The sequence below is a fragment of the Salvelinus namaycush genome, chromosome 2 (assembly GCF_016432855.1).
Source record: "Salvelinus namaycush isolate Seneca chromosome 2, SaNama_1.0, whole genome shotgun sequence".
Lineage (NCBI taxonomy): Eukaryota > Metazoa > Chordata > Actinopteri > Salmoniformes > Salmonidae > Salvelinus > Salvelinus namaycush.
Window position 1 is genome coordinate 27,685,605 of NC_052308.1, and position 25,797 is coordinate 27,711,401.

General features: G+C 45.0%; 1 protein-coding gene across 1 annotated transcript; it reads right to left on the minus strand.

Moving 5' to 3' along the window:
• Window positions 1-14,798: 14,798 nt before the first annotated feature.
• Window positions 14,799-24,425, minus strand: LOC120025111 (kelch domain-containing protein 8A-like). Its single transcript, XM_038969551.1, has 7 exons — window positions 24,261-24,425; window positions 23,862-24,072; window positions 23,535-23,699; window positions 23,111-23,329; window positions 15,917-16,018; window positions 15,662-15,810; window positions 14,799-14,852 (listed from the first exon to the last, which is right to left on the minus strand). The coding sequence occupies exons 1-7, from the start codon at window positions 24,423-24,425 to the stop codon at window positions 14,799-14,801; spliced, it is 1,065 nt and encodes a 354-aa protein (XP_038825479.1).
• Window positions 24,426-25,797: the final 1,372 nt, after the last annotated feature.

Sequence of the window (25,797 nt, forward strand, 5' to 3'; positions counted from 1 at the left end):
ATTTAAAGGCAATGCTACCAAATACTAATTGAGTGTATGTAACTTCTGACCCACTGGGAATGTGATGAAAGAAATAAAAGCTGATTTAAATCATTCTCTCTGCTTTTATTCTGACATTTCACATTCTTAAAATAAAGTGGTGATCCTAACTGACCTAAAACAGGGAATTATTACTAGGATTAAATGTCAGGAATTGTGAAAAACTGAGTTTAAATGTATTTCCAACTGTATTTTAGATGATAGATTCTTCAAAGTAGCCACCCTTTGCCTTGATGACAGCTTTGCACACTCTTGGCATTTTCTCAACCAGCTTCATGAGGTAGTCACCTGGAATGCTTTTCCAACAGTCTTGAAGGAGTTCCCACATATGCTGAGCACTTGTTGGCTGCTTTTAATTCACTCTGTGGTCCAACTCATTACAAACCATCTCAATTGGGTTGAGGTCAGGTGATTGTGGAGGCCACATCATCTGATGCAGCCCTCCATCACTCTCCTTCTTGGTCAAATTGCCTGTACACAACCTGGAGGTGTGTTAAAACCTAGAATTGCAGGAAATTTGCTGTAAAACAGAGCATTTTCCTCTCGGCCCCATGCCAAAATGAGCAGAATTGCATGAAATTAGTTAGGAAATTGCTAAATCTTCTCTGAGCCTCATGGCAAAATGTCTAGAATTGCAGCAAGCTTGCTTTGAAGCTGCAACATTGTCTCTACGCCTAATGGCAAAATGTGTAGAATTGCACAAAATGTATTCTAAAATGTAAAAATGTTCTCTCCGCTGTCAAGAGGGGGGCTGCTAAATGTGGGTAAGCAGACCCATGAACAACTGCAGCCCCTCATGATGAGTTCAGATTTTCTGTGGCCCCACCAGAATCAAAGTTGCCCGTCCCTGGACTAGAGAAACAGGAGCAGGGTGTCTCTGTGGTTTGGATGGTGGCTGCTTGGGGACAGATTGATGTGATGTCATCATGTCACATGTCAATTACCTCTGCCAAATCTGCCAGGCTAGATATGCTCTCTGTGCATTGTGTGTGTGTGTGTGTGTGTGTGTGTGTGTGTGTGTGTGTGTGTGTGTGTGTGTGTGTGTGTGTGTGTGTGTGTGTGTGTGTGTGTGTGTGTGTGAGAGAGAGAGAGAGAGAGGGATGATATTATACTTTGTCTACTTGTGCAGAGATGTTGCATGCTCACTTGCTCCACGTCACACAGGTTAACACAGGTGTGTGTCCTCAGAAGATGGCTGATCCTGTTGTGAAGGGGGGTGAAGGGGGGTTGTGTGACCTCTCTCACAATGATAGTGCTGTACGAGACAACCCTGTCAAAAAGATTAGCCGTGCCCATATCTGTAAAACCAGAAAAACCACAATGGTTAATCAGAATCTATGGTGCGTCTGAGGTGAGAGAGGGACAGAGGCAGAGGGGCAGAGGAGGGGGTCAGTGAGTCTAGACATGCTGAACTGAGCTGAGAGCAGTGGGACAGGAAGCAGAGACCGGCCCGACCGGCAAGACACACACACGCACGCACGCACGCACGCACGCACGCACGCACGCACGCACGCACGCACGCACGCACGCACGCACGCACGCACACACACACACACACACACACACACACACACACACACACACACATACACACACACACACACACACACACACACACACACACACACACACACACACACACACACGTTACGAGGGAGTTTGAGTTGTAACATTATTCAGAAATTAAACTTCAACGTGTGGGTCAATCAATGGTGTGGATGTATCCGGGGCGAATGTGCGTCTGTAGACTTCATTCAGTCAAGTAGATTTCCATTTGGAATGTATTCAGGCATATGGGGGCCTGATAGACCTACTTGACACACATTTGAGTACTTGCAGGATTGCAGAGAATATGGAAACTCACAGGGTTTCCCTTAATCTGCACATTTAAGAGGATTCAGCTTTGGATTTAGAGCATGCCATTCCTTTCATACTACAATTATGGTCACATTCTCCCATTTCTGAGCTTTCATCAGACACCTTTTATATATAGGCCATTTGTTCAGCAGCAAGAGAAAGAAGGCACTGAAATGTACATGAAACATCATATTAACAAATTAGAAATTTGTCTCTGTCTGGAGTTCCAGCATGTGAAGTCGTGGGCCTCTAATATAAAATAATTACTGTTCTATTAATTACTATCTAGTGATTCAATTTCTATGGGGCCTCCTGTAATTGCATCGCTGTTGCTCCCTGGCCTATCAGCCACAGGCCCGGTGGATTGAGGACATATCTTGACACCACAGGGTCATGGTTAGAGAGTGAAACCTCTCCGAACAGACACAGAGAGTATGGAAAGATCTGGCCCGGGTCAGTCTGTTAACCAGTCAATACAACTACTGGAGGTATGCAGGGCTTTTCTTCTTTCTTCAAAGCCTCCATTTCACAAAAACCTGCGCCATCCCTCTGTCTGCCCGGTTACACCGGTGTATGGATGTTTGTTTTAGTATAGCTAAAAATAATGACATTTGCTGCCAGAGGACAGAAATAGGTAACCAAAGTGGATGGTGAGACTGTAGAGATGGTGTTGGCACTGCTGGGGGGTTCTGGTTGGACAGTAGGGGCACTCAGAGGGTTAATGATTCTCTTCCTTCTTTTGTCTCCTCCTTATTCTCCAACAGGAAGTGAGGTGGCAAAGGGACAAAAAACAGCATTCACCCTGGCAACGCTTCAGGAAAGCGCTTCTCCGTAGCAACCGTGGGGCAGTCTGTGCCAGTTCTGTGCCAGTTCTGTCCTTGCGTTTCTTTGAGCCCAGAAGAATGTCAGGGGAGATTTGGAACCTTCCCTTGGGCCTGGGTGAATAGCTGTCCGCTGACCTGCCCCCCCCCCCCCCCCTTCACTACCTCCTTTAAAAGTTGAGAGGCCCAAACAAGCAACTTCAACCATCAGGTTTGTGGATCATTTTTGTCTCCCCCTGCACAATCTGGCTGAACATACTTGCTTGTGCTCTTTCAAAGTTTTGATGTGCTTTTACATGACCTTTATTTAACCAGGCAAGCCAGTTAAGAACAAATTCTTATTTTCAATGACAGCCTAGGAACAGTGGGTTAACTGCCTTGTTCAGGGGCAGAACGACAGATTTTTACCTTGTCAGCTCGGGGATTCGATCTTGCAACCTTTTGGTTACTAGTCCAACGCTCTAACCGTCCAACGCTCTAATCGTCCAGCGCTCTAACCGTCCAACGTTCTAACCGTCCAGCGCTCTAACCGTCCAGCGCTCTAACCGTCCAGCGCTCTAACCGTCCAACGCTCTAACCGTCCAGCGCTCTAACCGTCCAGCGCTCTAACCGTCCAGCGCTCTAACCGTCCAACGCTCTAACCGTCCAGCGCTCTAACCGTCCAGCGCTCTAACCGTCCAGCGCTCTAACCGTCCAACGTTCTAACCGTCCAGCGCTCTAACCGTCCAGCGCTCTAACCGTCCAACGCTCTAACCGTCCAGCGCTCTAACCGTCCAGCGCTCTAACCGTCCAACGCTCTAACCGTCCAACGCTCTAACCGTCCAACGCTCTAACCGTCCAACGCTCTAACCACTAGGCTACCTGCCGCTTCACTGTAACTTCGTTAAAAGGAATCACTTAATACGATAGATTTATTTTATTTTATTACCCTGGTAAAAATGTACAGTCATTCAAATCTGAACACTACATAAAAACTAGCTAGCATAAAACATCACAATTTCAAGCAACCCAGGCCACTTCATCACCAACCACATACAGAGCACAGTACAGTAACTGATGGATCTACAAATCAGTCAGCCAGTCAGTTAGTCAAGATGGAAACTTGGAAAGTGGTTATGTCTATAATGTACGTTAGGGTTATGTCAGCGATGAAACATTTACAGTGGACAACATCACTCATTCACACCAAACTCACTGACAAGACATTATGCAGCTTATCAACCTGCATCATGTAACATGTTAGAGATTAACAAGGAACCTCACCCATTAACCACCACACCTCTGTGTGTGTGTGTGTGTGTGTGTGTGTGTGTGTGTGTGTGTGTGTGTGTGTGTGTGTGTGTGTGTGTGTGTGTGTGTGTGTGTGTGTGTGTGTGTGTGTGTGAGTGAGTGAATAACTTAATTTATGCATCTCATAACCATTCACCTTCTTACCGTCAAGGAAGCAGAATCATAGATGACCGTTAGGGGTTGGTCCTAGGGGGTGGAGGGGTGTGATCCTTAACCTTAGTGGATGAGGACACACTCTGCCCTCACTCAAGAATGAATGTCCTCTCTTCTGTAAAACCTCAGGGAATATATAGAACACATTTTGTTGCATAAGTATAGGATGAGTGGTGACTGTCCCGTATTTCTGTATCTGACCCATGTTTCAGGGTCAGGTGTGGGCTGCCATGTACCTGGCAGATGTAAACCCAGGGCAGGTACAGGACACAGAGATGGAACCTACGGTAAAGGTTGATCTGATGAAGAAGATCTCATACTGTATGTTCCATAGCCAGGTAGGATGTTGCACGGTGCAAATTGTGATTAAATAATTATGCATATATATAAACTCAGCAAAAAAGAAACATCCCTTTTTCAGGAGCCTATCTTTCAAAGATAATTAGTAAAAATCCAAATAACTTCACAGATCTTCATTGTAAAGTGTTTAAACACTGTTTCCCATGCTTGTTCAATGAACCATAAACAATTAATGAACTTGCACCTGTGGAACGGTCGTTAAGACACTAACAGCTATCAGACGATAGGCAATTAAGGTCACAGTTATGAAAACTTAGGACACTAAAGAGGCCTTTCTACTGACTCTGAAAAACACATTGTGCCTATCCACTGTCGCTGGACCAGACAGGACTTGCAAAAAGTGCTCTTCACTGACGAGTCGCGGTTTTGTCTCACCAGGGGTGATGGTCGGATTCACGTTTATCGTCGAAGGAATGAGCGTTACACCGAGGCCTGTACTCTGGAGCGGGATCGATTTGGAGGTGGAGAGTCCGTCATGGTCTGGAGCGGTGTGTCACAGCATCATCGGACTGAGCTTGTTGTCATTGCAGGCAATCTCAATGCTGTGTGTTACAGGGAAGACATCCTCCTCCCTCATGTGGTACCCTTACTGCAGGCTTATTCTGACATGACCCTCCAGCATGACAATGCCACCAGCCATTCTGCTCGTTTTGTGCGGGATTTCCTGCAAGACAGGAATGTCAGTGTTCTGCCATGGCCAGCGAAGAGCCCGGATCTCAATCCCATTTAGTAAGTCTGGGACCTGTTAGATCGGAGGGTGAGGGCTAGGGCAATTCCCCCCAGAAATGTCCGGGAACTTGCAGGTGCCTTGGTGGAAGAGTGGGGTAATATCTCACAGCAAGAACTGGCAAATCTGGTGCAGTCCATGAGGAGGAGATGCACTGCAGTACTTAATGCAGCTGGTGGCCACACCAGATACTGACTTACTTTTGATTTTGACCCCCCCCTTTGTTCAGGGACTCGTTATTCAATTTTTGTTAGTCACATGTCTGTGGAACTTGTTCAGATTGTCTCAGTTGTTGAATCTTGTTATGTTCATACAAATATTTACACATGTTAAGTTTGCTGAAAATAAATGCAGTTGACAGTGAGAGGACGTTTCTTTTTTTGCTGAGTTTATGATAGTATGTTTGTGAAGGGGATTGTTTGTCCCTGCAGTCTATAGACAGTAGTCTGTACTTTACCCAGATGCTTAGATCACACTGACAGCATCATTGCATGTTGGTACACCAGAATTACATTAATTTCCAATGAAACGTTGGGTTTGCCTTGCAGCATTGCGTTGCAGAGGTAGTTGCAGTGAGTTCGGTGAGGTGCATATGTTGGATTTATCAAATGTATGTGTCAAACTGTGTGCGTAGACGGCTTGACAGAAATGGTAGCAGAAGGTGAATGTTGAACTTTTGTTGCATACATATCCAGATGATGCTGCGACTATTTTGCGCAATGACACGGTCGGTGTGTTGGAAGTGAGACAAACACACACACAGCTCACTCTGTCTCAGAAGTCCATCAGGAAATGCCCCAGAGATGGGTTTATAATTTCACTTTTAAAATAATGATGCGACATGTCTATTTGACATTCTGGTCAAATATGATCTTTTCAAAGAGCCAGGAGCAAACTGACTACTAAAAATGTTCAACCACTCCCGGAGGACAATGGAAATTCAATAAAAGTGCATGTACTGTAGACAGTACTACTAAATACAGTATTACTAAAGACCAATGCATTTCAGACAGAAATCCTTTGTCAGGCAGAAGACAAGGTTAAGATGAAAGTTTAAAGACCCAGGAACAGACGAGACCAAAATATTCAGATATCCACAGACAGCACAGAAAGTAAGCATTTCACGGAAAGGTCTACTACACCTGTTGTATTCGGCGCATGTGACAAATAAACTTTGATTTGCTGAAAAACAGCAAACAGGTGAAACAAAGTAATTCTTCTCACTTCACTGAAGATCTGGGATGGGCACCAATGCAATCCCGGTCCTGGTCTATATGCCGCCCTAGGTGAGACAAAAAAAATGCTTCCCTCCTCCTATTCCTGCAGTAGAATTGTAGCCTAGGCTATACAGTGTCGGCCGGAATCCACTTTTATGAATGCCTATCCATGTGGTTTGTAAAACAGGCAGTTGCATTGGCTTCAGACTTAAGACTAATCATGTTGGCTATTCAAACTCTGAATATCAGCTGCTTACCATAGGCAGTGTGTCCTAAAGTAAATTGAAATGTATTTGGCAAAATTATATAATTGCTCCTGTCTTTACAGAAATAAATGAAATCATTCAAAATACTTCACCAGAGAGCATGACTTAGCCCCAGAGGATCATTAAAATACTTCCCCAGGGAGCATGACTTAGCCCCAGAGGATCATTAAAATACTTCCCCAGAGAGCATCACTTAGCCCCAGAGGATCATTAAAATACTTCCCCAGAGAGCATCACTTAGCCCCAGAGGATCATTAAAATACTTCCCCAGAGAGCATCACTTAGCCCCAGAGGATCATTAAAATACTTCACCAGAGAGCATGACTTAGCCCCAGAGGATCATTAAAATACTTCCCCAGGGAGCATGACTTAGCCCCAGAGGATCATTAAAATACTTCCCCAGAGAGCATCACTTAGCCCCAGAGGATCATTAAAATACTTCCGCAGAGAGCATCACTTAGCCCCAGAGGATCATTAAAATACTTCACCAGAGAGCATGACTTAGCCCCAGAGGATCATTAAAATACTTCCCCAGAGAGCATCACTTAGCCCCAGAGGATCATTAAAATACTTCCCCAGAGAGCATGACTTAGCCCTAGAGGATCATTAAAATACTTCCCCAGAGAGCATAACTTAGCCCCAGAGGATCATTAAAATACTTCACCAGAGAGCATGACTTAGCCCCAAAGGATCATTAAAATACTTCACCAGGGAGCATGACTTAGCCCCAGAGGATCATTAAAATACTTCCCCAGAGAGCATGACTTAGCCCCAGAGGATCATTAAAATACTTCCCCAGAGAGCATGACTTAGCCCCAGAGGATCATTAAAAATACTTCCCCAGAGAGCATGACTTAAAAAATGCATGTATTTCTGTAAATGCATCACAGTCGTTTACCATTCTCATTCTCAGAGTGGAAACGTTGTTTGCAGAGCTCACAACCAGCTACACTTGTGAGAAACGAGTTTTTGTTTATTTCATAGCATCATTTAGGCCCTATGAGTTTTGTGTCTGGTTTGATTCTCTGTCCTGTTAATGTGAACAGTGTGCACGCCTGCGCAAGCATAAAGTAGGCTACCTGGCCTGCTGTGCGCAAATGTTAGAAAGTGCCCATTTGGGTTTGTCTGATATCTGACCACCACTAATAATAAGCTGAGCTTGTCAGTCATTGTTTTCTTCACCTCACACAGTAAGTCAACAAAGTCCTCTTTTTTTCTATTTTTACATCCACTGCGAACGATAAGCTAATAGTTCCTCACAGTATTTGAAAAATCTTTCCAACACACTCCCCCTCAATAATCCCCAAGCCTCAGTGTGAAAGAGCAAAATGTCATATATCCAGTTAAAACATCATAAAATGCCTGAACACTTTCCCCTTGTGTAAAAACAGCTCTGCCCTGAGCTCACTGGTGTGGAAACTCTGAGGGCCCAGAATAGTTGATACAATGTTGCAAGTTCGCTAGCCAGTTGATTGATTTGATGCAATGTTGCACTTCACTAGCAGTAGCTCAAGTCAAGAGAGATAGAAAGGGAGGCAGACAGACAGAGTAGATAGATGAATGTGATTGAAAGAACCTGAATTTTCATCAGGATATTTTCTACTGTTTTTATTTGTCAGTTTTATGTATTTTTACTTAGTTGACAATGGGAGTTATAGGCCTACTGCTGAATTGGCCAATTTGCCAATAGGCTATCTCTGAGTTCCATGCGCTCATTTCCAATGGCTCGTGGTTTAGACCTATCAATGTGTCCATAAGGCAGAGGCTGGTGCTCTCGCATTAGTTGAATTTGAACTTTTCGATTTTTTATAATTTTAATTCAGATTTGTTTTATTAACTACGTAACAACGATTTTGTTTAAGAAAAACCTTATATTTGAAATGAAACTTCCACGAAAATGCAAATATTAGAATCATAACTGTCACACAGATGGTAGAAATGGTAGAATAAATTCTTAGCTTCCCCAAACATGAAACTCACATGTCACGCCACCTACTGTATGTCAGCTATTGGCCTACCCAAGTTTATCAGGCATCACTTTTTCTTGGATAATGCGGTTCGTATTTTCTTCTTCGCCATGATCAGCTAAGAAATTGATGATTAAGCCTACAAACCTGAAATTGCTAATTATCATGACAGTTTAGCCCAGTGAGTGAAACTCCGGGACAGCAGTCATGAGTAGCCTAATTTCATTCCATAGGCTATTGTCCATTTTACTTTGTCCTGTTTTTAGGATATGGTGTGTTTGTTAACATGTTAATTCATATTCACAACGATGCAAATGTTTATTTGCTATTGCGCCATTTAGGCTATTTGATTGGAAACACACATGATGTAAAAAGTGTCTTTCTCATGACATTGTCATAAATTCGGGTTGCCCTGTGGGCTACAGAAAAGGCCACATAGGCCTTCTCTTTCTACCATAAGTTATATCTGCTATATGATTTACATTGACCGGCCAGTTTATTAGGACACTCATCTACTACCAGGCCGGGCTTCCCTTTGCCTCCAGAACAGCCTGAATTATTCGGGGCATGGATTCTACAAGTCGGAAACATTCCACAGGGATGTTGGTCCATGCTGATGTGATGGCATCACACAGTTGCTGTAGACTGGACGGCAGTACACCACCACCACCAGCAGCATGAGTCCATGGCAAATCTTGACTCTGCCATCAGCATGATGAAACAAGAACTGGGATTCGTTGGACCAGGCAATGTTTTTCCACTCCTCAATTGTCCAGTGTTGGTGATCGTGTGCCCACTGGAGCCGCTTCTTATTGTTTTTAGCTGATAGGAGTGGTACCTGGTGTGGTCGTCTGCCGCAATAGCCCATCTGTGACAAGGATCTACGAGTTGTGCATTCCGAAATGCCGTTCTGCACACCACTGTTGTACTGCGCCATTATTTGTCTGTTAGCTTGCACAATTCTTGTCATTCACCTTCGACCTCTCTCATCAACGAGCTGTTTTCACTCACAGGATTCCCAATGACTGGATGTATTTTGTTTGTTGCACCATTCTGGGGAAACCCCAGAGACTGTTGTGCGTGAAAAGCCCAGGAGGGCAGCGGTTTCTGAGATAGTGGATCTGGCGGGCCTGACATCGATGATCATACGCTCAAAGTCGCTTAGGTCACTCGTTTTGCCCATTCTAACGTTCAATCAAACAGTAACTGAATGCTTTGATGCCTGTTTGCTTGATTTACAGTATATAGCAAGCCACGGCCACTTGACTCACTGTCTGTAGGAACGATCCATTTTCGTGAACGGGGTGGTACCTAATAAACTGGCCAGTCAGTGTATGTTAGATGACTTTGATGGAGTGTTGGTTGAGCGCCGCAATGCTCTAGGTGGTGGTCTACTCCTGCCTAGTGGGCGGGCCGGCCCTGGGCACCATTGTTAGCAACGTTACATTGAAATCCTCATGGCAGGATGGCTGTGATGTTCTGACCATATTGTTACTTCCTGCTGCCAGGGAAACACTTCCTGCCTTGGTCACATGCTCTCAACCAATCATATTCTGACACAGACGAGCTGAAGGTGAAGCCATGACTTCCTTCCTTCCCTACTTTTCTCCCTCTATCCTCAGTAGCCACATTGTCATTCGACAGGTGGCATCACTCCTATGAGATACTAGTCCTTTGACTGAGAATTTCACAATCTGACATAAGACAATGTCATAGCCATTAGCCTAGGGCTGACTGAATCTGACCGTGATCAATTGAAAGGATACAGCAGTTATGGATCCTACCCATATCATGGGCTGTTGGCAGCAGTCACGAATGAACAGTTAATCATGCGACTAGTCTGAACTGAAACTGTCCCTCTGTCCATCATAATGTCTCTTTCTCTCTCTCTGTGCTGCAGGGCAGGGCCATAGAGGCAGGCCAATTACCCTGAGTTAATAATGTGGAAAAAGCACAGGGGAGAATACAGTGGTCACAGAAAACAGTCGAGCCTGGGACACGCAACCTCTCTCCTCTGAAAGCAAACAAACCATTAGGCAGTGGTGACTCAGTGTGTGTGTGTAGGGGCAAAGAGGGGTCATGGGGTGAATTTAAACCAAAAATGGACACCAGCAGTCATCACACACAGGAAGTCTAAGTTACAACATTAGAATTAAAGAACGGACGTTTCCATTCACAACAAATCTCCTCTGTGGTGGATGAACAAGAGGAATGTTAATGTAATTGATGCTTATAACATGTTTATTTCAACTGTTCACAATACATTCTAAAACTCCATTTCACTCCAACATTCTACAATGGTTCATTTCAACATTCTAGAACTCTTGCTTTTGAATCGATGGTGTGTCAAACAGGGCATGTAAATCAGTGCTTTAAAAATGTAAGAGTAATGCTTATGTGTCACCTATTTTTCGCAGGTTAGCATTTTTCGTCATGAATCTTGTTCAGGAGGCAGCTCTGCAGAAAGTTTACTAGCTGGCACAGCCACAAAGTCAGAAAATCTGATTTTAAACCTAACCATAACCTTAAGCCTAACCTTAACCCTAGCCTTAAATTAAGAACAAAAAGCACATTTTAGATTTTTTACAATATAGCCAATTTTGACGTTGCAGCTGGACTATCTAGCGGAAATCGCTCAGTTCTGACTCATCCCAGTAAATGTCAACCTGCCTATTTTTCTCACCTTGGTGAGGAATTAGTATTTTATAAAGACAAGTGTTTCAGGGCACAGTTATAAATTCACTGGGTCATTGAGTTTGAGGGAGAAGGTACAAAACTGAGCGTGTGTTTGCATAGTTAGTGTGAACTTGGATCATTTGTTTTATCATGCTTTGACCTATTGCCAGGGGCCCCAGGCAAAGGCCAGCCTGAGCCCAGCCCCCCACCCCTCCCACCTCTTAATGTGCCATGAACACAATCATGAGGTTTTCATCTGATTGTCAAACAAATCACTTCAAAAGTAGGCTACCTTCTCACATTCATCCACAATAATTCCAGTATCCAAACATCCGAGTGAGCAAAACAGCGAAACAGCGCCCCCTGTCTTACTATATGTAGTCCATGACATGCCATACTCCTTTTGACCTGACAGCATCAGATACATGGGCTGCACATACAGCACATGTTCTATCAGCAGCACTTGTCTTTTTACTAAAGAAATGCATTAACTTAGGTCATTCTTATTCTGTTAAAATCAAATCTTTCTTTTTCTTTTCTTGGCCCCGCTCTGAAAACACCTCATTGAAAGTCCCATTTGCAATCATATCATGTGAAACAATGCACGGGAACCCTGTCAGGGGGGGGGTGCAGCAGTTAGTGGGCCTTGAGATGGAGCATGGCGGGGCCTCAAGCGGAGAAAAAACAAACATTACTAGTATAATTTCACGAGACCCCTTGATGATGTGAGGCCTGAGGCAATTGCCTCTTCTTCCTAATGGTAAATCCGCCACTGCCTATTGATACTCTCAAACCAAAAAGACTGTTGAACAAAAGGATACGTACACCATAAATGGTGGCTATGTATATGGTGCCAACACTGTGAGGATTGTAAGCCTGTTTAGAATGTTTGGGTCAATTCTGTGCTAGAGATGAACTATCTCCCACAGTTTATAGTTTATATGTTGTTTAATTGCCATCTAGTGGTGAATAGTGAGATTGCAACACCGACCAGATGCAGAGAATTGATAACAATTAAACAAAAATGATATAGATATAAGCACACTAGATACAGGAAGGAACTGGATGCACTCTATGGATTTAAAAAAAAAAACTTGTTGTTTTATTTTCTAAACAAGTTAGAAGAATATCTCATTGAACCCATACTGACTGTAGAAGTATCCATCTACTAGTTTGTGCTTATTAAATCACATCCTGAGAATGAAGCTATTCATGAATGATATTTCACATCAATCAATTGCCAATACACAGTGCACTAATGACAAACCCTAACATATGAACCAAAGAGTATTATTGCAGCTATGAGTATAACATATTTTCTAATATTGGGATGTTAAAGAGCACTTTCTCCCAAACAAAACTTAAATAAGATTGAATAACACAACTGAATACAGACCATTTGATATATACACTATATACTCATTGACTAATATTTGAAAGTATGATATCACACCAATAGAATTCATATTGCCATAGCCAATACAAAGGCTACACTATCAAATGTGTGGGAACAGTCAACTTTGGATAATTGCACTCTGTTTCCGTACAGTGTAGTTTTTCAGATACATGATTTGGACCGGCTCAGGATATCTGCATGCTGCAGTTAAGTGGAGCTGGAAACAGTGCTTGTATTCATGCCAGTCCAAGCAACTGCATACTGTACGTCAGGAGTTGACTGTACTTTAGGCCCTAGAAATGGGTGGACACTAACATGAGGTCATTTGCATCTACAGTATGAATAGCAAACTGTTGACAAACTGCACACATTTCATATACAACTAATATATACATAGAACTCTAAGTAACAAAACAAACTGTTTTACCTTACTTTAGCCTTTACTTACTGTTAAGATCCCATCTATATTTCCTGTCAAAAACATTTAATGCAAGGCAATCAGCAAGTCTACAACAATATATGTAAAAGTTAAAAAATATTGAAGACCTTTCTAAGCTTTCTAAGATCATTCTAAAGCAGGGTTCTCCAACCCTGTTCCTGGAAAGTTACCGTCCTGTAGGTTCACACCAACCCTGTTCCTGGAGAGCCACTGTCCTGTAGGTTTTCACTCCAACCCCAGTTCTAACTGGGTAGCCCTCCAGGAACAGGGTTGGAGTGATCCTACAGGACGGTAGCTCTCCAGGAACAGGGTTGGAGTGAACCTACAGGACGGTAGCTCTCCAGGAACAGGGTTGGAGTGAACCTACAGGACGGTAGCTCTCCAGGAACAGGGTTGGAGTGAACCTACAGGGCTGTAGCTCTCCAGGAACAGGGTTGGAGTGAACCTACAGGACGGTAGCTCTCCAGGAACAGGGTTGGAGTGATCCTACAGGACGGTAGCTCTCCAGGAACAGGGTTGGAGTGATCCTACAGGACGGTAGCTCTCCAGGAACAGGGTTGGAGTGAACCTACAGGACGGTAGCTCTCCAGGAACAGGGTTGGAGTGAACCTATAGGATGGTAGCTCTCCAGGAACAGGGTTGGAGTGATCCTACAGGACGGTAGCTCTCCAGGAACAGGGTTGGAGTGATCCTACAGGACGGTAGCTCTCCAGGAACAGGGTTGGAGTGAACCTACAGGACTGTAGCTCTCCAGGAACAGGGTTGGAGTGAACCTACAGGACTGTAGCTCTCCAGGAACAGGGTTGGAGTGAACCTACAGGACTGTAGCTCTCCAGGAACAGGGTTGGAGTGACAACCTACAGGACTGTAGCTCTCCAGGAACAGGGTTGGAGTGAACCTACAGGACTGTAGCTCTCCAGGAACAGGGTTGGAGTGAACCTACAGGACTGTAGCTCTCCAGGAACAGGGTTGGAGTGAACCTACAGGACTGTAGCTCTCCAGGAACAGGGTTGGAGTGACAACCTACAGGACTGTAGCTCTCCAGGAACAGGGTTGGAGTGAACCTACAGGACTGTAGCTCTCCAGGAACAGGGTTGGAGTGAACCTACAGGATGGTAGCTCTCCAGGAACAGGGTTGAAGTGAACCTACAGGACGGTAGCTCTCCAGGAACAGGGTTGGAGAGCCTTGCCCTAAAGGGATATCACACACACAGTGCAGAGGAATCTTCTCATTACTAAAACTCGTATATATAACTTATTTACAGAGAAAACCAGCTCCTCGTCTGTGTAGAGTATATTTGGATGCTGTGAGTCAGTATGGTTATTATTGGGATCAATTCTGTGTGTGGGATCTAATCTGTGTTTGTTTGAGTGTGTATAGACAACCCAGCAGAGAGCAATGTTCTGTGTTTGTGGCATGACTTCCCCTTCCTTACTATTGTGCTGTAGATCTTTGGAAAATATTGCACTTGTCCAAGACCAGCAGCCGTTCTGAAAGCACTGGAGCCACTGATCTTGAATAGAATGTTCCAGGAATCTTCTTGCTGTCATCCTGCTGTCTATCATCATGTAAGGGGCATGTCCTTGAGCCTACAGACACTCCTCCTCTTTCACGTACAGGATCTCATGGGCTGAACTAGGGACCTTATAGACAGACAGAGACAGACAGTCAAAAAACAAGTGTGTGTAACGGTGACGAACTCCATTCCGTACAAATCTGCGGAGGAAAGTTGAAATAACGGACCCCTCTGACACTGTACGTTAAATTGTGACGTGTTATGACGTAACGCACAGCACGCACAATGCAACTCATTCTGTGTCTTACAGCCTCTCTCCACCAGGTGGAGCGCTTCTCTCGCAGATTAAAAACAAGAAAGGGACAGGGACAGGGACAGGGACAGGGACAGGGTAAGTGGGGATGTCTAGTCATTTTTTGCTTCATCACTTGCAAGCCATCATGACTCTCAAAGCCACTGTTAACTTCTGAAGATAACTTTAGCGGTGCCCTAAAAACCAGATTCAAATTCGACACAAACCTTCAAATAGGTATGTAATGACATATTATATAAACTCTTTATAGTGTTTTATTTACATTTTAGAGGTGATAAGTTGGACAGATCGGGTGAGAAAAGCCGTTTCCCCACACTACATATCTGTCCTTCTCACTATCACGCAATAGGTTTTGCTTCCCCACCCGCCATTTTTAAAAAGACCCGACGGAGCTCATTGCCATATGGAATCATGCGGAGATGGGCATCATGAAGGTCTCGTCATTGATTTTGTTGGAAAGGGGAGAAATTGTGCTCTACAATGGTATTGATATTACAGTTGATCTGGAAGTATTACATTTTTTGGGCGCTAAAATAAGGTCAATTGTACAGACCAGCGCGATGTACAAAAGTTAATTAGTTAACGTTATGTGTGTGACAACATGCAGAGCAATATTCCAGCACCTGGTTAACTCCTCCAACCACCAGCAGGCGGTCCCTGATGACGATGGAGGAGGCGGAGCATCGTGGCATTGCCATAGGAACCAGTCTCTCCCACTTCCTCTTCTGAGGGTGGAAGGCTTCCACCGTGTCGAGAACTGAGGGTTGGTGACCTGGGGACCACACCCGGCCATCACACGTTGTCAAGACCAACTAGGTGTCAACAAAAACACACATATACAGGCACATATACACACACATTCACACTCCCTCCCTCACCAAGTCCTCCTGCTACAACCATCCTGCCCCTGAGGAAAGCTGAGGCGAAGTCAGCCCTCTTAGTCTTCATGGCCACCGTGTCCTCTGACTTCAGCCATGACCCTGGGGGGACAGGAGAGGATGATGTTAACATTTATGTGTGCAAGTGTCAACCACTTTTTAGTGGAGGCATTGAAGTGTTGTAAAATCCACTTTGACCACTGCATAAAACATTTTTCTTTGTTCTGCCAATTCTGCAAGCTACAATTTGGTGTTCTTGAATGCTGGTGGCATCACAACTCAATAATAATACTGTGCGCACCATGAATACAAATGTCCTCGCACTCACATCTGGGCACAATGCACGCACACACACCAAACTATCAGGTCAGGGCCCAAGATATTGGAAATAAGAAGATAGAGACAATTTCACTTTGAAACCACCCAGTCGGAACATTTTAATTGCTTCAAAGGAGAAAAACAAGATATTTCCCTCCTGCAGTCTGGCAGGAGATGACCTTTGGAGTAGAATTGCATATTATTTACACTTCTACTTAGGCAAACACTTGTGCGGCTAAAGACAGTGAAACTATTTCAGAGAAACAGCAATTAGGGAGGATACACAGTACGTTTTTCAAGTACTCTTTTTAAGCTTTTATGTTGTGCCTCATCTGTCTGTAGGAAGTTAAGTATTTCTGGCATCACAATCAGCTCCACAGCTCCACAGAGAGAGACAGAGGGAGAGAGAGATTGAGAGACTGCAAGAGAGAGAAACTGAACCAGCAGATAAAAGCACTGTGTTAATAAAGTGTTTTGATGCCAGCCCAGACTTGAACTTGAAAGGGAATAAGGCAGAGCACAGCTGGCGACGGGCACACTCCTCTGCCAAGGCCTTTGTTGTTGAAGTGGTGGCTGGTTGGCACTCTCAGGGGTTTCCTCTAAATAACTTTTTAAAACATATCATATTCAGCAGTAAGTAAGTTCCCTTCAGATTTAGAGTGAGGGGAACACACTAACACACTAACACACTAGCAGGAAGACAGATCAGAGAGTTTAGTTGCTCTACTACAGATAGCTAAACTAGCAGGGACTGGAGATATTATAGGAAGTGGTGCAGTTAATGTACAGCACCAGTCAAACGTTTAGATACACCTACTCATTCCAGGGTTTTTCTTCATTTTTCACTATTTTCTACATTGTAGAATAACAGTGAAGACATCAAAACTATGAAATAACACATATGGAATCATGTAGTAACCAAAAAAGTGTTAAACAAGATTCTTCAAGGTCGCCAGTCTTTGCCTTGATGACAACTTTGCACACTCATTCTCTCAACCAGCTTCATGAGGTAGTCACCTAGAATGCATTTCAATAACAGGTGTTTCTTGTTAAAAGTTAAATAGTGGAATTTCTTCCCTTCTTAATGCATTTGAGCCAATCAGTTGTGTTGTGACAAGGTAGGGTTGGTATACAGAAGATAGCCCTATTTGGTAAAAGACCAAGTCCATATTATGGCAAGAACAGCTCAAATAAGCAAAGAGAAATGGCCGTCCATCATTACTTTAAGACATGAAGGTCAGTCAATCCGGAAAATGCCAAGAACTTTGAAAGTTTCTTCAAGTGCAGTCATAAAAACCATCAAGCGCTATGAGGAAACTGGCTCTCATGAGGACCACCACAGGAAAGGAAGACCCAGAGTTACCTCTGCTGCAGAGGATAAGTTCATCAGAGTTAACTGCACTTCAGATTGCAGCCCAAATAAATGCTTCACAGAGTTCAAGTAATAGACACACCTCAACATCAACAGTTCAGAGGAGACTGCATGAATCAGGCCTTCATGGTCAAATTTCTGCAAAGAAACCACTACTAAAGGACACCAATAATAAATAGAGACTTGCTTGGGCCAAGAAACACAAGCAATGGACATTAGACCGGTGGAAATCTGTCCTTTGGTCTAATGAGTCCAAATTTGAGATTTTTGGTTCCAACCGCCGTGTCTTTGTGAGATGCAGAGTAGGTGAACAGATGATCTCTGCATGTGTGGTTTCCACCGTGAAGCATGAAGGAGGAGGTGTGATGGTGTGGAGGTGCTTTGCTGGTGACACTGTCTGTGATTTATTTAGAATTCAAGGCACACTTAACCAGCATGGCTACCACAGCATTCTGGAGCGATATACCATCTCATCTTGTATGCCCTTAGTGGGACTATCATTTGTTTTTCAACAGGACAATGACCCAATACCTCCAGGCAGTGTAAGGGCTATTTGACCAAGAAGGAGAGTGATGGAGTGCTGCATCAGATGACCTGGCCTCCACAATCACCCGACCTCAACCCAATTGAAATGGGTTGGACCACAGAGTGAAGGAAAATCCGCCAACAAGTGCTCAGCATATGTGGGAAAAGCATTCCAGGTGAAGCTGGTTGAGAGAATGCCAAGAGTGTGAAACGTTGTCATCAAGGCAAAGTGTGGCTACTTTGAAGAATCTCAAATTTAAAATATATTTGGAATTGTTTAACACTTTTTTTGTTACTACATGATTCCATATGGTATTTCATAGTTTTGATGTCTTAAGTGTTATTCTACAATGTAGAAAATAGTAAAAATAAAGAAAAACCCTGGAATGAGCAGGTGTGTCCAAACATTTGACTGGTACTGTATGTGCTGGGCCATATGGGAGTGTGTATGGGTGTGATGTGTTTTCTACAATTCTGTAGAGAGTCTTTGGTAGTCAGGGGTTCCCTTTCAGTCAGTCAACTTCGGGTACAACATACAATGGGCAGTCGCACTCTTGCAACTTCGTTTGAAGGATCTACAATCACGCCTGACAAGACCAATGAAATCCGCACCTCGCTGGAAGGCTCGCCTTTCACAGGTGATAATCATGAGGCTCGGATTCATTACTTCAAGCCCCCAGTCATGCGGTTATAGCATTTCTCTGAAAGATACAAACAATCTATGTGTAGTTTGTCTCGGCTTGTAGCACGCTCAGGTGGCCCCTCGCTCCAACCAGTCTGTGGGCACATTGCCACGTACTGCGTACAAACTCCCTTGAGGAAGCTTGGAATTACAGATGGCAACTTTCCTTTCCTGGATGCCGGTACCTTGGCTGGGACCAAGGTGCAGAAAGCAGGAGATGGATTGGCTGGACGGAGCAAATGTCTTGTCTGCATTGGAATGGGGTATGCGGTGGCTGCCTGAGCCCAACCCATCTCCTGTGTGCTCTGTCACCGGTTACGGGAGGCTACTCGAAGAGAGAGGGTGGCCAGATCTGGTGCTACGTGGACTTTCGAGACCTGGCTAGCTAAACGAGTACTGCATAGGCAAGCTAGCTATTACCAGCTATTCCTGCCTCCTCATGATGGAGTTACTGGGGCAGCTCTCTTGTTTAGTATACGTTGTGTTAAGTTGCTTGGTTATTCTAAACGGACTGTGCTGTGGTCAAAAAGGTTAGCTAGCCTATCATATGCTAAAAAGCCTCCTGGCTAACTTTGGCTAGCATTCTTAACTTCCAGGAGTGAAACTCACTAGCTTTCCCTCTGCGTTATGGAAACACAAAGTTCCTTGAGTTGGAGGGAGTGAAGGAAACGGGGTTTGGGTGCATCTCAGATGAAAAAGCAGCCTCCCGAGCATTTGGCTGGGGTAACCCCCAAAGCGAGAGGCCTTGGCACGGGTTTGAGTGACCAGTGCGCCCCTCTACAAAAACATTACTGTGACAACAGTGCCCCATGTTTGGCAAACGGGGTATTACGTCAGCCGTTGCCGAAGCCCCCTGTGCCTGTAAAGAGGCCAGGCTTTATGCAGGCTATACAGTCTCACGGAAGCACAACGTATGTTGGAAGCTTGGCCATGTTTAATGCTGCCCCCTTTGTTACCCCGCCTTCCACAGTATTCACAGGGTTCAAGGGGAATATCAATCTCCCCAGGGTGAGTGACAAGATGGGACACTGTCCACAAGGGGGCGCCCCTCCCCCATAGGTGGCTCATTACTGTGATTAATTGCTGATTCCTGTCTGTAGCTCACTAGTCCCTATGAGGTGTTTAGTGATACAGGTTATGGGCTCTGTAGGCGTTTAGTTGTTGGTAGCGGAGTCACGGGAACGAGGAGGGTTGGACACGACCGTGCTATTATCCCACACACTGGGGTCTCTGGGGTTCATATGAGCCCCCAAATGAGCTGTCTGTTAAAATAGAAAGGGTCACTGTTTCAGAGCTGTCTGTCCCATTCCCAGCTAGGTTACAAGGCGCTTTGTCGCCAATACCTATGACTGGTCGGTAGGGTAACCTCCATGATAATGTTTTTTTTCTGGGTCTATTTTTAATGCATGCGGTCCAGCGCTGGGTGCCAACCGGTTACCGGCACGCATCTTACCGCCTAAACCAATGAGGGTATGCCACTGGTCACCGGACCCAGAGTGGGCCGATCGGTAGGCAAACCTTGGCACATAAACACAGTTTTTTCAACAGAGTTCCACAGTGTTCACCATTGTTTAAAGTGTTTCCTCCTGTATGTGAGTTAGATGAAAAGTCTTCCTTCTCCAAGTTCAGACACACGGCCGTCAAGAGTGGTGCGAATGGAAGAAGAACCAATCTCTCCCAGTCACTTCAGATAACACTTCACAGGATTATCACTGTCTGCTCCAACCAATGGCTGGCATGCGCAGTGTCGCCCTGGATCATGTGAACAGTGATGTCAGGGTACAGGCTACAATTGGTTGTGCGTCCCCCACACTTCTGCAGCGTCGTCATGTCGACTGTTCCCGAGGCCTCAGTGCCCGTTTTGAGGGAGGAAATATCCTCCATCTCCAGAAGCAGGCAATCTGAGTGGTTCCTGTGTCGAAGATATGGGACTGCTGGTACTCCTGGTTACGAAAAGGGTTTGTGTCTCATTTTAGAGAATGTGCCCTCAACAAGCATCTCCAGAATCTACAAACAGAATGTTCACGAGCCGCCGGCTATTACAGCAATTGACTGGTGGGAGCTACTGTCCTGTATTCAGTCTCTAGGCTTCATAAGAAACTAGAAAAAGAGCTGTCTGACTCAGTGCATTCTGTTTCTGGGTCTCGAGCTAGACTCACGGACGGTGTCCGGGTTCCGGCTCTGCTTAGCCAAATTTTGTCTGGGTCACAGGGCGTTTTCACCAGTGCCTGCTGGGGATGATGGCTTCTGTGATGGAAGTTGTTCCTATGGGCCTAATCTGATGGCTAGGGGTTTACCTCTGAATGTTATTGCTACCATTCAGTCTGCAAGGGCGCCCTCCACGAGAGGGCTGTATGCGTATAAGTGACAAGCGTTTGAGCTCTGGTGCCAAGATAAAGGACTTTTCACTGCTCTGTGAAGGGCATACTTATGTTCTTATAGGGGCTTTACAAGCATTCTCCACTTTAAAAGTGTACATGTCCGCTGTATCGGCGTGTCATGTGGGAATTGATGGAACCTCACCAGGGGCTCACCCCCTGGTGGTGTGGTTCCTGAAAGGTGTACGTTGTCTCGGTATTGTGTGTAGATTGATGAGGGAAAAAAATCAAATGAATCCATTTTAAAATAAGGCTGTAACGTAACAAAATGTGGGAAAAGTCAAGGGGTCTGAAGAGCAACAGAGGTTACATGCCCTGTGTTCGGTGCTTTACGCAGGTACATTGAACAGACACACGATATCCGGTTATGTGATCAACGTTTTGTCTGTTTTGCTAATCCAGCTCGCGGCAGGGCGCTCTCTAAACAGCGCCTCTCCCACTGGATTATGGATATCTTTTGTGAGGTTTTATCTCTTGGATGTCACTTCTCCCAGTATAGCTGTTCTTACGGCTGGGACAGGGGAAAGTCACTAGGCAGCGCGCCATGTGCTCAACACCCAGACTGATGCATCTGGTGGGGTCAGTTCAGTTCTGCCATGTGCCGTTTAATTTAGTATCCTTTGGGGTCAGCTTGGTACGTGATTATATTTCCCCATAGTACAGCGCTTCCCAAACTTAGACCTGGGCACCCAGGGGGTGCTGTTTTTTTTTGCTATTTTGCACACTGGTTTTCAGTCAACATTCTCTAAAGACATTAAAGAATGGATAAGTATAGCAATGACTGCGATACAGGGTATAATATCCCAGATTCCCTGTGTGTGAGTTGTAGACTCTGTGGGGAAAGAAAGATAATAAAGCAATCTGTTTCTGAATCCTGTAATTTAAACATCTCCCTCCTAGCTATAGCTGGTCTCCCATCTCATCTCCACTTAGATTAGATTGGGGGGGGGGGTGTGAATAGGTCTTATTGTTTACTGTGTGTGTGTGTGTGTGTGTGTGTGTGTGTGTGTGTGTGTGTGTGTGTGTGTGTGTGTGTGTGTGTGTGTGTGTGTGTGTGTGTGTGTGTGTGTGTGTGTGTGTGTGTGTGTGAGGAGGGTAGAGTAAATGAATGTATAATATATCTGGAGTAAAACACAGACAGGCAGACGGCCACACCGACATTCTCACTGAGGTGTTAGATTAATATTCAGACTCCTACTGCTCCTTTCATTTGGCTTCGTTTGGGAAAAATACAAAAATACAAATGCGTGACAAAATACCCTCCTGTCTGAAATGACTTATCGATGTTTTTTAAGCTGGGTATGGATCTCGTTGTTTTCTTCCTGGTCTCTTCTCAATTTGATATTTTGTTATTCAGAGATTTCTTGAGACGAAAAATAAGTCATTTTTTCCCAGGAATATGAGATGTGTGTGTGCAGCATGCAGCCAGCAGGGACAAGCTTTTTACATTTAGAGAATGATTTTTCTTTGGGGAGAAATTCAATAGGATGACTGTCTGACAGGCACCTTTAAAATTAATAGGAGACACTATCAGTATAATACACACACACACACACACACACACACACACAGACACACAGACACAGACACACACACACACACACACACACACACACACACACACACACACACACACACACACACACACACACACACACACACACACACACACACACACACACACACACACACACACACAGGATTAAACATAACAGGACTAAACAACCATGTAATTGTGTTGTAAATTCTACATGTAGAGAGTGATGTCTTTCTCCTAACTCTCTCTCAGATGTGCAGTGTGGCTTTTAAAATAGAATAGAGTAGAATAGTAGTGGAATAGGACTTTATTGTCTTCCTGGAGAAGGAAATCAGTGCACTTACATGTGTGTTTGTGTGTGTGTGTTCTTGGTGGTTTATACCCTGGTTAGTATCAAAGATGTTGACGTTCTTGGTGAATTTGGAGCTCTGGTGGCCTCCTCCCTTCCTCAGCCCCCCCAGCAGACACAGCCTCCCCGAACTGTCCCAGAACATGCCCCCGTACGAACGTTTGCACGGCATGTTGGGTAGTGTAGTCCAGGAGCGTGTCTCTGAGTCGTATACCTCGAAGACCTTCAACGTGCGTTTACACTGACGCCCACCTAGAGAGAACATACACACTTAGTATACTCTGCGGGCGCTGATGATGTGGACGTCAATTAAGGCAGACCCCCGCACCTCTATGATTCAGAGACACATTTCGGTTGAATGCATTCAGTTGTGCAACTGACTAGGTATCGCCTTTCCTCCTTCCCATTACACATGCAAACTTTCAAACATGCACACACACACACACCCTTTCCCTACCTGCCACGTAGATCTTGTTGCCCAGCAGGTGTGCGGTAGCGTCATACCGCGGTGTGGGCATAGGGGGCAGTAGTGCCCACACGTCCTTCCTCATGTCATACTGCTGCAGTATACTACGGGGGAGCAGGTCTGCACCCATACCCCCTACAGCCAACGCACGTCCATCTACAGAGAGGTGAGAGAGAGACAGAGAGACAAAGACAGAGAGAGGGGGGTAGAGAGAGAGGAGCGAGGGGAGGAGGTAAAAACTGAGCCAAAAACATGTTTCTGGTCATGTATAGAATGTGCAACTAACTATGAACAGTGAGTAACCCCCACCCTACACACCTTTCACAATGATGGCCACCCCCATCAGTGCTTCTCTGAGGGCGCTCCTCTTCCTCCACCTCCCCTCCTCTGTGTTGTACACCTCTACTACCTTCAGAGGGCGCTGGTCATCCCCTACACCGCCCACCACCAGGATCTGCTTGCCCAGCACCGCCACGGCCGTACCCGCCCGAGGGGTGGGCATGGGGGGAAGGCTCAGCCACCGATCCCCCTGATAACAACAATCAATAAAGTGTAATTACATGGTTGTTTAGTCCTGTTATGTTTGAACTGTGTGTGTTCTTTGTTTAATCCTGTGTGTGTGTGTGTGTGTGTGTGTGTGTGTGTGTGTGTGTGTGTGTGTGTGTGTGTGTGTGTGTGTGTGTGTGTGTGTGTGTGTGTGTGTGTGCGCCAACCTACCTCTGGAGAGTAGAGTTCTAGGGCTGGGGAGGGCCTCCCTGCAGCATCACAGCCCCCCAGCATGTACATCTGCCCCCCCACCTCCGCCAGGGAGTGGTAGACACGCCCGCTGGGCAGCCGTGCCAGGCTCTGCCAGTGAAACTCATGGGCCGAGGGCACAGACATCTCTATCTCAGCCCAGGGAAGGGAAGGGTTGCTGGGGGAGAGGTGAGGGTGAAGTGGGTCCAGGGAACCAGAGGGAGATGGACAGGGTTAGCACCCCGGGGTATAGAGCCGTGTCTTGGGGAAGACCTAAGAAAGTGGTGTTGTCAGGAGATCCAGTGACCCAGATGGAAAGATAGGAGGTAAAGCAAGGTCCGCAAAGCCCAGGCAGAGGCTCTTCCACTGGAGTTGACTACTGGCTCAGACTGGGTCCTGCAGGAAATGAGAGAGAAGGATGGTTAGTATGGAACAGGAAGAACATAAAGAGTCCTTATCTAATTTCCCACTGACTCATAATATGGTCATTGAGCAGATGCTTCTAATCAAAGCAACCTACAGCCAGTGGCGATCCGTCATTCACTTGTTTTTTGGCTTGCCTGTTTTGCATGTTATTTTGGCATTAATACGAGTCACATATCAGTTTGCAAACAATGTAAAAAAATTATATATAATTGAGTTAATAAAGCCGCATACAAACATGGTCTCTTTGTTGTTTTCTTGAGTAAGGCAGCTCCAAATTGCAGGTGTTTCAGCCTAGCTCTGTGCTTTCTATGGTGGTGGGGCAAGCCAGCAGAAAATACGGAGCGTTGCGCCGTGATTGGCTCAGTGTTCTGTCACTCATGGGGACACTACGTCACCGCCAACTCTAAGGGTAGAGCTATATAATTCTAGCCCCTTGGGTGCTGCCATAGAGTTACATTAGAAGTGCCCATCCAAGAAGGCTCAAGGTCATTGGCCACAGATAAAATGATGCCAAATCACGTTATATGTACAGTAGCTTTGATTGGACTGATCATGTCAACATCATACTTTCAAAATCTTAGCTAGCAAGCTAGACAAGCAGTCATCATCATGAATCAAGTCGACAATCTACTGGCAAATCCTTTCTAATCCTTGTCATATGAAGAGAAATAATGAAGAGAAATTATAGATAAAACGTATCGGTGCTCATCGGCCATTGGACATGAACATTACACAAGTTGGAAATCGCAAATTCAACAATGAGTGGTTTGGAAGGAATCAGTGACAGTGGCTAACTGCAAGCATTGCATAGCAATCACTAGCCTGCTATTCAGTGGAGTGGCTGTGTGGTCCCAAATCTGGGATTTAGGGGCTCTTTTCCAAGTTTAAAATGATAAACATTCAACATTACCCATCCTGTCAATGAAGCATGATTTGTGCTGCGCTCAAAACAACTGTTAACTCGGAACTGCGAAAACTTGACTTCAGTGAGTTCAAGACAACTGGAAAGTCCGGAATATACAGCTCCGACTGGGAAAATACCTTTTGAATGGTCATCCAACTCGGAAATATAAATCCGGCCTCTTTCTAGAGC